General features: G+C 39.1%; 1 protein-coding gene across 2 annotated transcripts in view; it reads left to right on the forward strand.

Moving 5' to 3' along the window:
• The window catches only part of kif2c (kinesin family member 2C), a 104,627-nt gene that overhangs the window by 82,843 nt on the left and 8,070 nt on the right, over nucleotides 1–13,714 (forward strand). Inside the window, exons 15-18 of one of the 2 annotated variants that reach the window (XM_068036390.1) lie at nucleotides 6,433–6,543; nucleotides 8,258–8,325; nucleotides 9,320–9,440; nucleotides 11,262–11,339. In XM_068036390.1, the coding sequence (XP_067892491.1) occupies nucleotides 6,433–6,543; nucleotides 8,258–8,325; nucleotides 9,320–9,440; nucleotides 11,262–11,339 (378 nt within the window). The remainder of the gene's footprint in view (nucleotides 1–6,432; nucleotides 6,544–8,257; nucleotides 8,326–9,319; nucleotides 9,441–11,261; nucleotides 11,340–13,714) is intronic. The other variant, XM_068036391.1, reaches the window with a different exon arrangement.

Here is a 13,714-nt window from a genome sequence, read left to right on the forward strand (position 1 = left end):
TAGCGTTCTGGAGTTAAACAAACAAAGGTAATTACAGAGGCATGAGGACAGATTTGGCCCTACTGGACTGGGCAGGAAAACTAAAAGGTAGGACAGTTTATGAGCAATGGCAGATGTTTAAGGAGATATTCAATTCCTCCCAACTAAAATATATTCCACAGAGGAAGAAAGATTCGAAGAGGGGGGAAAAAACATCCATGGCTAAGCAAGGAAGTTAAGGATAACAAAGACAAAAACTAAGGCATGCCATATTGCAAAGGCCAGTGGCAGGCTGGAAGATTGGGAAACTTTTTTAAAGATCAACAAAGGGTTACTAAAAAAAGTAATAAAAAGAGCAAAGGTAAATTATGCAAGAAAACCACCGCAAAATATAAAAACGGATAGCAAAAGCTTCTGTAAGCTTCTATAAAAGGTAAGAGAGTAGCTAAAGTGAATGTTGGTCCTTTGGAAGATGAGACTGGAGTTAATAGAGGGGAACACAGAAATGGCGGAGACAATAAATCGAGTATTTTGCCTCAGTTTTCACGGTGGAGGACACTAGTACTATTCCAATAGTAACAGGAAATGCAGAGGTTATAGAAAGAGAAGAACTTAGTAAAATCATCATCACTATGGAAAAGGTATTGAGCAAACTATTGGGATTGAAAGCAGACAAGTCACCAGGGCCTGATGGCCTACATCCTAGTGTCCTAAAGGATGTGGCAGTGGAGATAGTGGATCCATTGGTTATAATATTCCAAAATTCCCTGGATGCAGGCAAGGTTCCAGTGGATTGGAAAAAAGCTAACGTAACGCCCTTTATTCAAAAAGGAAGGGAGGCAGAAAGTAGGAAACTATAGACCAGTTAGTTTAACATCTGTCGTTGGGAAATTGTTAGAATCCATTATGAAGGAAGTAATAACAGAACATTTAGAAAGTCAAAACTCAATCCATCAGAGTCAGCATGGTTTTATGAAAGGTGAATAGTGTTTGACTAATTTGCTAGAGTTCTTCGAAGCTGTAACAAGCAAAGTGGATAATGGGGATCCTGTAGATGTAGTATATCTGGACTTCCAAAAGGCATTTGATAAGGTGCCACACAAGAATACACAAGCTAAGTTCACATGGGGTTAGGAGCAATTTATTAGCTTGGATAGAGGATTGGCTAACCAACAGAAAACAGAGAGTCGGGATAAAAGGGTCTTTTTCTGGTTGGCAAGATGTAACTAGTGGGGTGCCACAGGGTTCGGTCGTTGGGCCCCAACTATTTACAATATATATTAATGATTTGGATGCAGGGATAGAAGGTACTATAGCCAAATTTGCAGATGACGCCAAAATAGGTGGGATAGTAAGTTGCAATAAAGAAATAAGAAATTTACAAATGGATGTGGATAAGTTAAGTGAATGGGCCAAAATCTGGCAGATGGAGTTTAACGTGGATAAATGTGAGGTTCCCCACTTTGGTCGGAAGAATAGAAAGGCAAATTATTATCTAAATGGAGAGAAATTTCATAATGCTTTGGGGCAGCGGAATCTGGGTGTCCTCGTGCATGAACCGCAGAAAGCTAGTATGTAGGTACAACAGGTAATAAGGAAGGCAAATGGAATTTTGGCATTTATTGCTAAAGGAATAGAATATAAAAGTAGGGAAGTGTTGCTGCAACTGTACAAGGCATTAGTGAGACCGCACATGGAGTATTGCGTACAGCTTTGGTCCCCTTGCTTGAGGGATGTAGTTGCATTTGGAGGCAGTTCAGAGGAGGTTCACTAAATTGATTCCAGGGATGAGGGGTTTGTCTTATGAAGAGAGATTGAGCACTTTAGGCCTTTACACTCTAGAGTTTAGAAGAATGAAAGGAGATCTAACTGAGGTGTGTAATATGATTAAGGGGATTGACAAAGTAGACATAGAGCGGATGTTTCCTCATGTGGGGAAATCTAGAACAAGAGGTCATAGTTTTAGGATAAGGGGTAGCAGATTTAAAACAGATGAGGAGAAATTACTTCTCTCAAAGGGTCGTGAGTCTATGGAATTCACTACCCCAGAGTGGGGGGGATGCCGGGACATCGAGTAAATTTAAGGAGGAGATGGACAGATTTTTAATTAGTGAAGGGTTATGGAGAATGGGCAGGAAAGTGGAGTTGAGGCAGAGATGAGATCAGCCATGATCGAATTGAATGGCAGAGCAGGCTCGAGGGGCTGAATTGCCTATGACATTATTTATAAAATGATAGATTTTGATCAGTTTTTTCCTCTTTTTTTCTGTTGAGTGGATCAGAGGGTCAGACCATCCTTTTCCAGTCCTCACTGGATACAGCTGTGGTGCCGGAGGTTTTGGAGAACTGCTAACGTTGTACCTCTGTTTAAAAAGGGAGCGAAGGATAGACTGAATAATTACAGGCCAGTCACTCTAACCTCAGTAGTGGGCAAATTATTGGAATCTATTCTGAGACACAGGATAAACTCTCACTTCGATAGACACAGATTAATCGGGGATAGTCAGCATGGATTTGTTAAAGGAATATCTTGTTTGAAAAACTTGATTGAATTTTTTGAGGAAGTAACAAGGAAGATAGATGAGGGTAGTGGAGTTGATGTGGGCTACATGGATTTTAGCAAGGCTTTTGACAAGGTCCCACATGAAATAAAATCCAATGGGATCCAGGGAAATGCAGAAAGGTGGATACAAAATTGGCTTAGTGGCAGGAAACAAAGGGTAATTGTTGACTGCTGTTTTAGCGACTGGAGGGCTGTTTCCAGTGGCGTTCCGCAGGGCTCAGTATTGGGTCCCCTGCTTTTTGTGGTATGTGTTAACGATTGGGACGTAAATGTAGGGGGCATGATTAAGAAGTTTGCAGATGATGCAAAGATTGGCCGTGTGGTAAATAGCGAGGAGGATGGCTGTAGGCTGCAGGAAGATATTGATGGTCTGGCCAAATGGGCAGAAAAGTGGCAAATGGAATTCAACCCGGAGAAGTGTGAGGTGATGCATTTGGGGAGGTAAAACAAGGCAAAGGAATACACGATTAATGGGAAAGAACTAAGAAGTGTGGAGGAAGTAAGGGACCTTGGAGTGAATGTCCACAGATCCCTGAAGGTAGCAGGACAGGTCAATAAGGTGGTTAAGAAGCTATATGGAATCCTTTCCTTTATTAACTGAGATATAGAATACAAGCAGGGAGGTTATGTTCGAACTGTATAACTCATTGGTTAGGCCACAACTGAGTACTGTTTGCAGTTCTGGTCACCTCATTACAGAAAGGCTGTAATTGCACTAAAGAGGGTACAGGGGATATTTACAAACATGTTGCCAGGACTGGAAAATTGCAGCTATGAGGGAAAATTGGATAGGCTGGGGTTGTTCTTCTTGGAACAGAGAAGGCTGAGGGGAGATTTGACTGAAATGTACAAAATTTTGAGGGGCCTGGAAATGTACAAAATTTTGAGGGGCCTGGATAGAGTGGAGGTGAAGGGCTTATTCACCTTAGCAGAGAGGTCAGTGACGACGGGGCATAGATTTAAAGTGATTGGCAGAAAAATTAGGGGAGGTGAGGAAAAACTTTTTCACCCAGAGGGTGGTGGGGGTCTGGAACTCCGTGCCTGAAAGGGTAGTTGAGGCAGAAACCCACAACTCATTCAAAAGGAGTCTGGATATGCACCTCAAGTGCTATAATCTGCAGGGCTATGGACCAAATGCTGGAAGTTGGAATTAGAATAGGTGGATTGTTTTTCAGCCAGCACAGACACGATGGGCCAAGTGGCCTCTTTCTGTGCCTTTTTAAATTTTCTATGATCCTATATTTTAAAATCATTGGCAAAAGATCTGTGATCTTTCACTCAGTTTTCAGGGTCTGGAATGCTCTACCTGAAATGGTGGTGGAAGCTGATTCCATAAACAATTTTAAAAAGAAGTTGGACAGTACTTTGAGGTGAGGAACTTAAATGGTTACAGATGAAAAGCAGGAATGAGAGACCAAGCACAGCTGCTCTTTCAAAGAGTCAGCAGAGGCATGAATGGCCTCGTTCCGTGCTGTAAGTTTCTATGATTCTTACAAGAGTTTAACGATTTTAAAAAGCTACCTCTTCTAAACAAAAGTAAATGCACAAGGGAAATGTATTATTTTATTTATTTTTTTTTTATTTAGAGATACAGCACTGAAACAGGCCCTTCAGCCCATCGAGTCTGTGCCAACCATCAACTACCCATTTATACTAACCCGACACTAATCCCATATTCCTACCACATCCCCACCTTCCTTATATTCCCCGACCACCTACCTATACTAGGGGCAATTTATAATGGCCAATTTACCTATCAACCTGCAAGTCTTTGGCTGTGGGAGGAAACCGGAGCACCCGGCGAAAACCCACGCGGTTTACAGGGAGAACTTGCAAACTCCGCACAGGCAGTACCCATAATTGAACCCGGGTCGCTGGAACTGTGAGGCTGCAGTGCTAACCACTGCGCCACTGTGCCGCCCATGGGGTTGTATAATACTTGAAATTGTATGGTATTTGTGTTTATGTAATATATTCAACTGCTAGTCTATTGATAATTGGGTTTTATTTTAGGATTGTATGTTTACAGATGAAATCCCATCACGGTAGCTGGTGGAATTTAAGTTTAATTAATAGAAATCTGGAATTGAAAGCTAGTCCTAGTTTCATGGCACCATTACTATCATTGTCATAAAAACCCATCTGGTTCACTAATTTCCTTTTTAGTGAAGGAAATCTGCTGTCCTTATCTGGTCTGGAGTATATGTGACTCTAGACCCACAGCAATGTGGTTGACTCTTCACTGCCCTCTGAAATGGCTTAGCAAGCCACTCAGTCGTCATGGGTAATTAAGTATGGGCAACAAATGCTGACCTTGCCAGCAATGCCCACATCCCATGAAAGAATTGAATTTCATGATTAAATCTTTGTACTAGTTAAAACACACTAGACTGTCATATAGCATAGTAAGGAATTTTGAAACTTACCTAAAAGAAATCCTTTTGCTTTTTACACTTAATCTAATTGCTTAGCTTTCTAAAGCTTATAAACATGTATTTTTTTAAACTGAATTTTCAATTTATAATTTTTTTGTTTGTCAGAATAAGATTAAAATTAGTTACTCGAGTTTTGGATAACTGCAGAGAACATGCATTATAGTCTGGTATATGAAACACCCTGATCTTGTGCTTTACCTGCCTGTTGTGCGGGCAGCCATAAAGACAGGGCTAAATTGTGATAAGGAGGCCCAAAAGAAAGAAAGAAAAGTGTGGTCACTGGACAAATGGTGGTTGAAATAGATTACTCCTGTAACTAGGATAGCCATTTTCCTTGGATGAGGTACTGCCCATCTCTCAGATCACTTAATGTTTGGTACAGATTAATGGGCTTCCCTTCTGAGCAATTCCATTCAATTACAAACATGCTTTGAGGCTTTCTAGCCACTATATTTGTGTGGCCAAATACCATTTTGTATCCTGTGATAGCTGACCACCTAAATGTTTTTGCTGTGGGGTATATTTAAAGGAATCTGGAGTTAAATCTTGACCCGTATTACACACAGATCGCAGTTAATCCGAAGTCACTGGCGATGAGGGGACTTGTTTAACAATTCTGGCACTGAACAGCCAAGAAGTATGTTTTAAGGACAATATTTGTTCATCAGTATTGGAGAATTTTTTGATTTGATTAAAATTTGTAATTACTGTAAATTACTGTTTATTTACTTATTTTAATATATAAATACTCATGATTTATAGCAGGAACCATGGTCTGAGAAGTGTCTATTCTACATCCAAAGAAGAAAATGTCACATTATCTGTTCCAGTAATCTAGATCGCAATGTGTTTGTTCAATCCTTGGATCTTGCAGCATAGTAACTGATTCACAGAGAATGTGAAGTCAGGTATGGGAGTGGCCAACGGAGCTCAGGATCAACAAATTGGAAAAGAACTGATTTCTGGAAAAACAGATACCTAAATTATACTAAATCTTCTCCATGTGGATTGCAGCAAGTTTATGTAAATAGCTATCTCAGAAAGGAGTGTTTGGAGCCCTGGAGTATGGAGGGGGAGGTGTACATTTTACGATTGTTCAAAACTTTTCAATGCAATTTGGATAAGCAGCTGTTAGGATATTGTGGAGGGACCAAAAATGCGAAGAAAACGTGTTTGTGAGCAAGATCATGTAGATGATGGAAGATTAATGTCAGGTGACAGGTTGTCATGGCGTACCCTGGATGCTAACTTTCATCATGCTACAATTCCCATGGTGCCTGGCTTACTCATTTGCCTGGCATACTATTGCAGCACCAAGATGACTTATTTCTAACTCTGCACAAGGTTAACTGGGCAAATTTGGACAGTTTGGAAGGATTTAGGGATTTAATTTGCTTGGTTTAAAAGTGTGAATTACCTGTATTCTTTTGTGGTAATAGTTTTATTGTCTTCCAGGAGTGCATTCGATCACTGGGACAGAATAATATCTATACACCATTTCGAGCAAGCAAGCTGACCCTGGTACTGAGAGATTCATTTATTGGTGAAAACTCTAGGACTTGCATGGTATGTTTTCTATGCAAGAGTCTAAGATTTGTTTCTATTTTGTGATGTTTTATTATACAGGAATTGTATGTTGTATCTTTTATATTTTTACAACTTGGATCCTTTTAATTTATGAGCTGCCTTTGATCTCTTCTAGCAAGAGGTAGATCATGCAGGATGTTTTGAATTGGATGCTGCATATTGGTGAGGAGCAATAAAATGTTTTGTCATCCAAATGGCTCTTGATAAATACCTCAGGATGATGGTTTTAATGTGGAAAGGATGTTTCCTCTTGTGGGTGAGTCCAGAACTAGGGGTCACCCTTTTAGGACAGAGGCTAGGAGAAATATTTTGAGGGTTGTGTGACTTTGGAATTCTCTGCCTCAGGAGGTGGTGGAGGCGGGGTGATTGAATATTTTTAAGGTGGAGGTAGATAGATTCTTGGGCAAGGGAATCAAAGATTATTGGGGGTAGATGGGAGTGTGCAATTCGAGACAGAAACAGATCAGCCATGATCTTATTAAATGGCGGAGCAGGCTTGATGGGCTGAATGGCCTACTTCTGCTCCTGATTTGTATGGTTGTATGTCTCACTAACCAATCCTACTGTGCCCCTTTCTTTTAACTTGTCATGCAAATGCTCTGGTGAGGTAGGCATTCCATTGGGTCATGCATTTTGAGGGTCAGAGATAAAACCATATGAGAGCCATTTAGGCCTGTGGAGTGTTTCTAAACAATTGGTGGGAGATGAGCAGATGGTTACAAGGAGAAGCATTAATATTTCATCCTCTTTTAGATCAAGTGGAGTTTATAAATCACTTAAAATTCAGGTCTATGTGGTCAGTTTGTGTTCGAGTATTTGTCTTTTAATTGCAGCAAGCAAAGTTATTTGACCACAAAAACTAGCTGCTTTTGTTACTATTCTTGCGACTACAGAAGTTATAAATATCCAGCATCATGAGCTGTAAACCTGCGATATAACCAATCCATTTGAATGGCATATGGTGTCCTAAGATATTCCCTTGCACACCATGTAATGAGCTGTTACTGTTGCCTTCACTGTTCGAGCTGAGCTGAAAAGAGTGCTGCCTTTTCCATAAATGTTGATATTGATATTTCCATCACTTGAAGTGTTGTGTTGCGGTAAGGTTCCAGCCCTTCGGTACCTACTTAAATGGTTCTTCTGCACATACGTGAGCCTACAATCAGCCAACTATTGTACCATGGGAGAACATCAGTATCCAATCCTGTCTGTGTTTTCAATGTAGCTTAAAGAAAAGTAATCAGGTGTGAAACCTGCTTTTCTCAGGAAATACATTGTGGCACTCCCACTGATGCCCCAGCTGAACTCTGTACAGGCTAATGATCAAATCTAGGACCCTTCCAATCAACTTGTCTTAAGCATGTGCACAACACTTTTTTAATTCTATACATACTTAACAAATTGAGGGCAGATTATGCCAAGTGCTTCATGTTTCAAACTGTTTTGGTCTGTCATTGACTATGTATAAGTTTACTGGCATATTTTTGTTCTGAGAGAGATCCTTTGCTTGGAAAGGGAGGTGAAATGTCTATTGTTTGGTACTGTATTATAGTCATGTTCTGGGAGGAGCTATAGCTGGTTCTACCTGCAGCATGGAACTATCCACAAAACTGGAAATGATGTATTTTGAGATGTTGCATTAGGGAGCTTTTTATTAATATTGCTGGAATTGAATTTTTTCTTTCTTTTCTAGATTGCAATGATTTCACCAGGATTAAATTCCTGTGAACACACTCTAAATACATTGAGATATGCAGACAGGTAACAGTTTAAGCTATAGAAATTGAATTTCAGAAACGTTTTATGAATAAGACAAGTGAGAGCATGTAATTGTGCTTCAATAGCGCATGTTCTGTTGCTGCGTCAAGTAATGGCTCCTTCTATTAAAGTTATAATAAACATGCATCAGGGATATTAAATAAGCTGTGCCATAGTTTCTTGAAAGTACTATCTTAATTCAAAGTTCTTTTAACGTATGCTATTCACCTTATCAAGTAGTAGAACAGTTGATTTGTGAAGATGTTCTAATGCGATCCTTCATTCTGAATGTCCTCTTTACTTCTCCCTTCTGTGGTTTGTTGGGGTCTATATTTGATGATGGAGTGCCATTTCATCTTGGGATTTTAGCCTACTCTCCAAAATGTATATATTTTTTGCTCTCCTGCCCCCTCCCCCATGAGTGACAATGAGCTTTTAGTTACTGTCCTGAATAAGAATGGTATTTGTCTAGAGAGAGTAATGCCATTCTTGCTCTGGGTTAGCATTGGGATTAGATTGGTCTTCACCTTGGCACCACAATCTAAATAGCCTGCCAACACTTGCTGTTAAACTCTTACTGAATGCCCACTTAGGCAAGATGCCAGGTAGACACCAGTTCAGTCTTACTCCAGCATGAATCACTGTCTCGAGAAGGGGAATGGTAAATTGCTATTCATTTGCGTTAGTCTGTAAGATTATTAAATACAAATAATTGCACTGAACTTCAAAGTTTTGTATGGCAGAATTGCTGTTGAGTAATCTAGATAACAGGATATTCAAGTACCAAAACTTATTTGACTCAAATCATAGTGCTGGAAGTGCAAATTCTAGATTGCAAATGTGTGTCTTTTGTTTCAGTGACACTTTCCCAGTGAATTTAAATAATTAATGCTCACCAATATATAACTAGGTGTAATGCAGTAAACCTGTGACCTGAGGTGCTTTTATTTTTGCTGCTTATCGGGTGGTAATTGCAGTGTATTAATGTCTGTCCAAGGGTGAAAGAACTTGGTGTTGAGGAAGTTTCCAATGAGCCAGCATGTTCCACAATATCTAAAGAGCAAAGATTCAATGAGTCCTTGGAACAGTCTGACATTCGGTTGCTCTGTGAGAAAAATGTAAGTATATTTGGAGTAATTTTCTTTAGAAATGTCCTCTGAGAATAGTCCTGGGCTCTGAACACAAAGATGTACTAAAGTTTTTTTTTTCATGTATATACTTTTTTCTAATTCACTGCTTGCTTCAGTGTACTAAGAGCTGGTAACATATAGGTGCATATCGCTTATTCTTTTACATCTACTTTCCCCTTGCCCTCTGCCAAAATATCCAGATCAACTTGAGTTGCACCAAGTGATTTATTTGGAAGACTTCCTTCTATACTATTGTGTAGTGTGACCTTCCCATCATCCCAGGATCCAAGAACCTAACGGCTGTATGTGTGTAGGATAATTATTGGGTTTTTTTCCTCTTTCTCTTTCCCTCCCCACTTTTTTTTGAACCAATATATTTCTAATATGCAAAAGTGTTTTTTCAAATTTTGAAATGAGACTGACCTGCATTCCCAGATTTTTCTGTCTCAGACAGTTGCTATTTCATACCCTTCAGCACTGAAAAACAAGCACTGTGTTCTGAAAATGGTCTACCCAAAATTTTCTGATCTTTTCATCAGAACTCCATGCTGGAGGGGTGCAGCACCCTTACTGTTGACCTGTTCTATTTGGGAGTATTTGACCCACTGAACTTTACCAGCATCTTCTATTTCAATCTCAAACTTGTTTTCTAGTTTCAAACATGAATCTTGGGTTTTCTGTGGTCTGTCTCCTATTTTCTCACCTTTCTTTGGGCCTCTCACTGCCTTAGCTATTCATACATCCTTTTTCTTTTAATGTTTCCATCTATTACTTGACAGACCATTGCATCATTCCACTGATTATTTATTCATTCTCCCTTTTTTGGTCCCAATATGATTTTGTCTCTTCTAAAGGAAGGTTGCATGCATTTGGAGAATGTCCATTGAAGCAAGGCATTGACTGTTACCTAGGATGATTGGAAATAATGGGGGGGGGGGGGGGGGGTTCCATTTATCTCATCATTGATGCTCCAAACCAACATTCACACTGAGAGGGGCACAGCAGCAATGCACCTTCTGTTGAGCTTTCTTAGATTTATTTCAATGGAAAAGGGGCTTGGTATCAAATTTGATTAGCAATGTTTACTGGTCATTTGCTTCCCCAACATGCACCCCAAAAGTGGGTGTGTTGGGGATCAGGTCCCTACTCCCTCTGGGAACAAGAGTGGTGAGAAAGACCTACATGTGAGTAATCAGGTTTTATTAAAGAGAAATCTAAAGGTCTTATTGAGGTAGGATGTCAAAATGTTGAATAGTTAAACTTTTAAATTGGATAAGATAACCTGAGTTTTGATGAGTCAGTATGGCATATTTATTTAGTCATGTTGCATTAAACATTTGTCATTTGTACCAGTTAATTTATTCTGTGTTCACTCATTGTAAAATAAAGCAGCTTACAATTATCACGTCTAATGTCGCCTAATGGCAATATGATCCACCTTCTGAGAAGTTAGTGTCTTTTGTGTAAAAGCCATTGGTAATATAATTTCTGTTATCTTAACTACTTAAAGAGAGAAAGGGTCTTGGTTGCAAAGAATAACACTGCATGTTCTTACCATCTGGTGCTTAGAATCTTTGGGCTCATGCATGCAAGCGAACAGTATCTGGTGCCCTTTTATTGTTTCCAAGTCTTTCTTGACTGAATAATCTGTTTAAATTTACTTCAAAAGTAGAATATGTCCAGCAAAAAAGTCCATTAAAGTTCTCAAGAGAATTGGAAACAATACTGCATGTTTTAGTTTTCATGGCTTCTGTAATCTAAGCTCTTTATTATAACTCCTCACACACCCCTCTGGTATTGTCTTTAAAGCCTGGTGAAACTGAAGTTCTAAGTGAGAATCAGGAAATGGTTGCAGCGCATGGTGGTTTGTCTTTGGACGTACCTCAGGTTAGGTTCTAGTTTCTTACTAGCTTTCCCAAAACTCAGGGCTGTTTCAGAATTTTTTGGTGGGGACACAGGCATAGCTTGAAATGGTGGAGGTGTAACCCAGCAGCTTTTTCCTTTTTTGATTTTCCCTATTGCTGCTATATCTGGGTTCCATGTGAATTTTTTTTTTCTCCATCTAAATGATCGTAATGAGGTGGGAGGGGAGGAGGAACATCTAGTTCAAAGAAAATTATCGCAACAAAAATTTGATCTACCTTAACTCTTCCGGCAGTGTGCTCGAATTGTGTGAAATTCCATTCTTAGAGTTCACCATTCTGGAAAGACAAATCAGTGTTTCTCTGTTTAGATTCTATGACTCCATATGGGATTTGAATAGTTAGGTGTTTGATGGCTGGCACGGACACGATGGGCTGAAGGGCCTGTTTCTGTGCTGTATAACTGAGTTTTTTTTTATATATATATATTAAAAAAAAAATCAGCTTTTGGATATCTGGGTTACTTGTTGCTGTTATCTAGATTTATAACTAAATTGAATATGCAATTGTTTCCTTCAGCTTTCAAGTATTTTAAATCAGTCAGATTTCTTTTGTATGTAAAAATACAACTCTGGATGGTTCAGCACATTTCATATTGTATGTCTTCCAACATGCATAATGTTCCTGTTTCAACTAAGTCTATGCACAGTTGAAGGCAAAATTTCAAGATAATCAACCAATTTTCTTTCTTCCAGCCAGAACTTGCCTAAGGTTCACCATAACTGCCATTGCAACATCTAATTGTTAAATAATTCCAGGATTTTCACTTTCCTACTCTTATCTTGTAGTCCATTAACCTTTTTTTACTGTGTGAACAACTTCTTGATCAATATTGGTTTTAAATGGTATCCCATTGTCCTACTCTTGCAAATAATTTAAAGTAATATTCTGGCTTCATCTATTCCGTTCTGTTAACTTTCTTTTTATGTAGTTGTCAGATTATCTAATTGATATCTCCTTTATAAGCCCAACTTTCTCCAATCTTTTCTTATTACTCTGATCTTTCACTTACTTCATAGGGCTTTCTTGCATTTCCCTCCTGTGCTTGAATATCTATCTCACTTGTGACCCGAATGCTCGGTACTTGAGCTACACTGTATTGTTTGATCACAACTTCCTCAGACTTTTTTAGCTATATAGTTCAACATTTGATAGACATATAGACTTAAGATCAACTAAGACCTGAGGTGTCATTTAACATAATCCTTGGGTATTTCAGCACCATTCATGGAATACATCAACCTTTTTAAACTATTTACAATACTCTTTTTTTTTTAAATAATTGTCTGTGTCAAATTTCATCAGAAATTGTTTGGTATATACGCACATACACGATCCCCAGTCCCTGGGTGGGTGGGTCTATATACACTCATCACACCCCACACCCATATAATAAAAGCAAAATACTGCGGATGCTGGAAATCTGAAATAAAAACAAGAAATGCTGGAAATACACAGCAGGTCTGGCAGCATCTATGGAAAGAGAAGCAGAGTTAATGTTTCAGGTCAGTGGCCCTTCTTCAGAAGTTCTTGTTTTTATTGCACCCCACACATACTTTTTTTTAAATCTGGTTCACTAATATCCTTCGGAGAAAAGAACTGGCCTACATATGACTCCAGTGTCGTGATGCAGCTGGTTCTTAATGTCTTCAAGGCAACAAGGAACAATTAACGCATGCTACTTTACCAGTGTCATTCAGAACTAAAGAACATATAAATTAGTGAACACCTGTATTGGTACTTCTCCCTTCCCCAACAAGTACCTATTGTATTCCACCTCTAGTCAATCTCTTGTTTGTTCCCAAATTTACCTTGAATCTCCATAGTTTTGAGCTTAGCCAAAGCCTTTTTTGTGACACATTGTCAGATGCATTTTTAAAGTCTTTGTATACCTCGCCATAGACTTCCCACAGACCATATGGGTCCTTACTTCCTCAAAGTTGAGGTTGGTCAGGCAGGATGTCTGGTTGCCTATTTGGTTTATAATCAGTCCTATACTTTCCTTGGCTATTTTTATGCATTTATAAAACATCTTTTGGTTTTCCTTGATTTTGACTTGCTCTCTCTTGATTTCCTAATCTCTCTCTCTTTTTAATTTCACCCCTGCATTTTCTATAACTCCCTTCAGCTTTCTGCAATTTTGAACTCTTTGGTATCTGACATAAGCCTCCCTTTCTTCTATTGTTCTGCCCTGTATGTTCCTTGACATCCAAAGGGTCTAGATTTGGGTGTCTGTTCTTTTTTTTTTCTCTACATTGCACTGTCTAGGCTGCTATCTTTCAGATGAGATGTTAAAACTGACACACTCTTAGGTGGATATAAAATATCCCATGGCACTAT

The sequence above is a fragment of the Heterodontus francisci genome, chromosome 8 (genome assembly GCF_036365525.1).
Source record: "Heterodontus francisci isolate sHetFra1 chromosome 8, sHetFra1.hap1, whole genome shotgun sequence".
Classification (NCBI taxonomy): Eukaryota; Metazoa; Chordata; class Chondrichthyes; order Heterodontiformes; family Heterodontidae; genus Heterodontus; species Heterodontus francisci.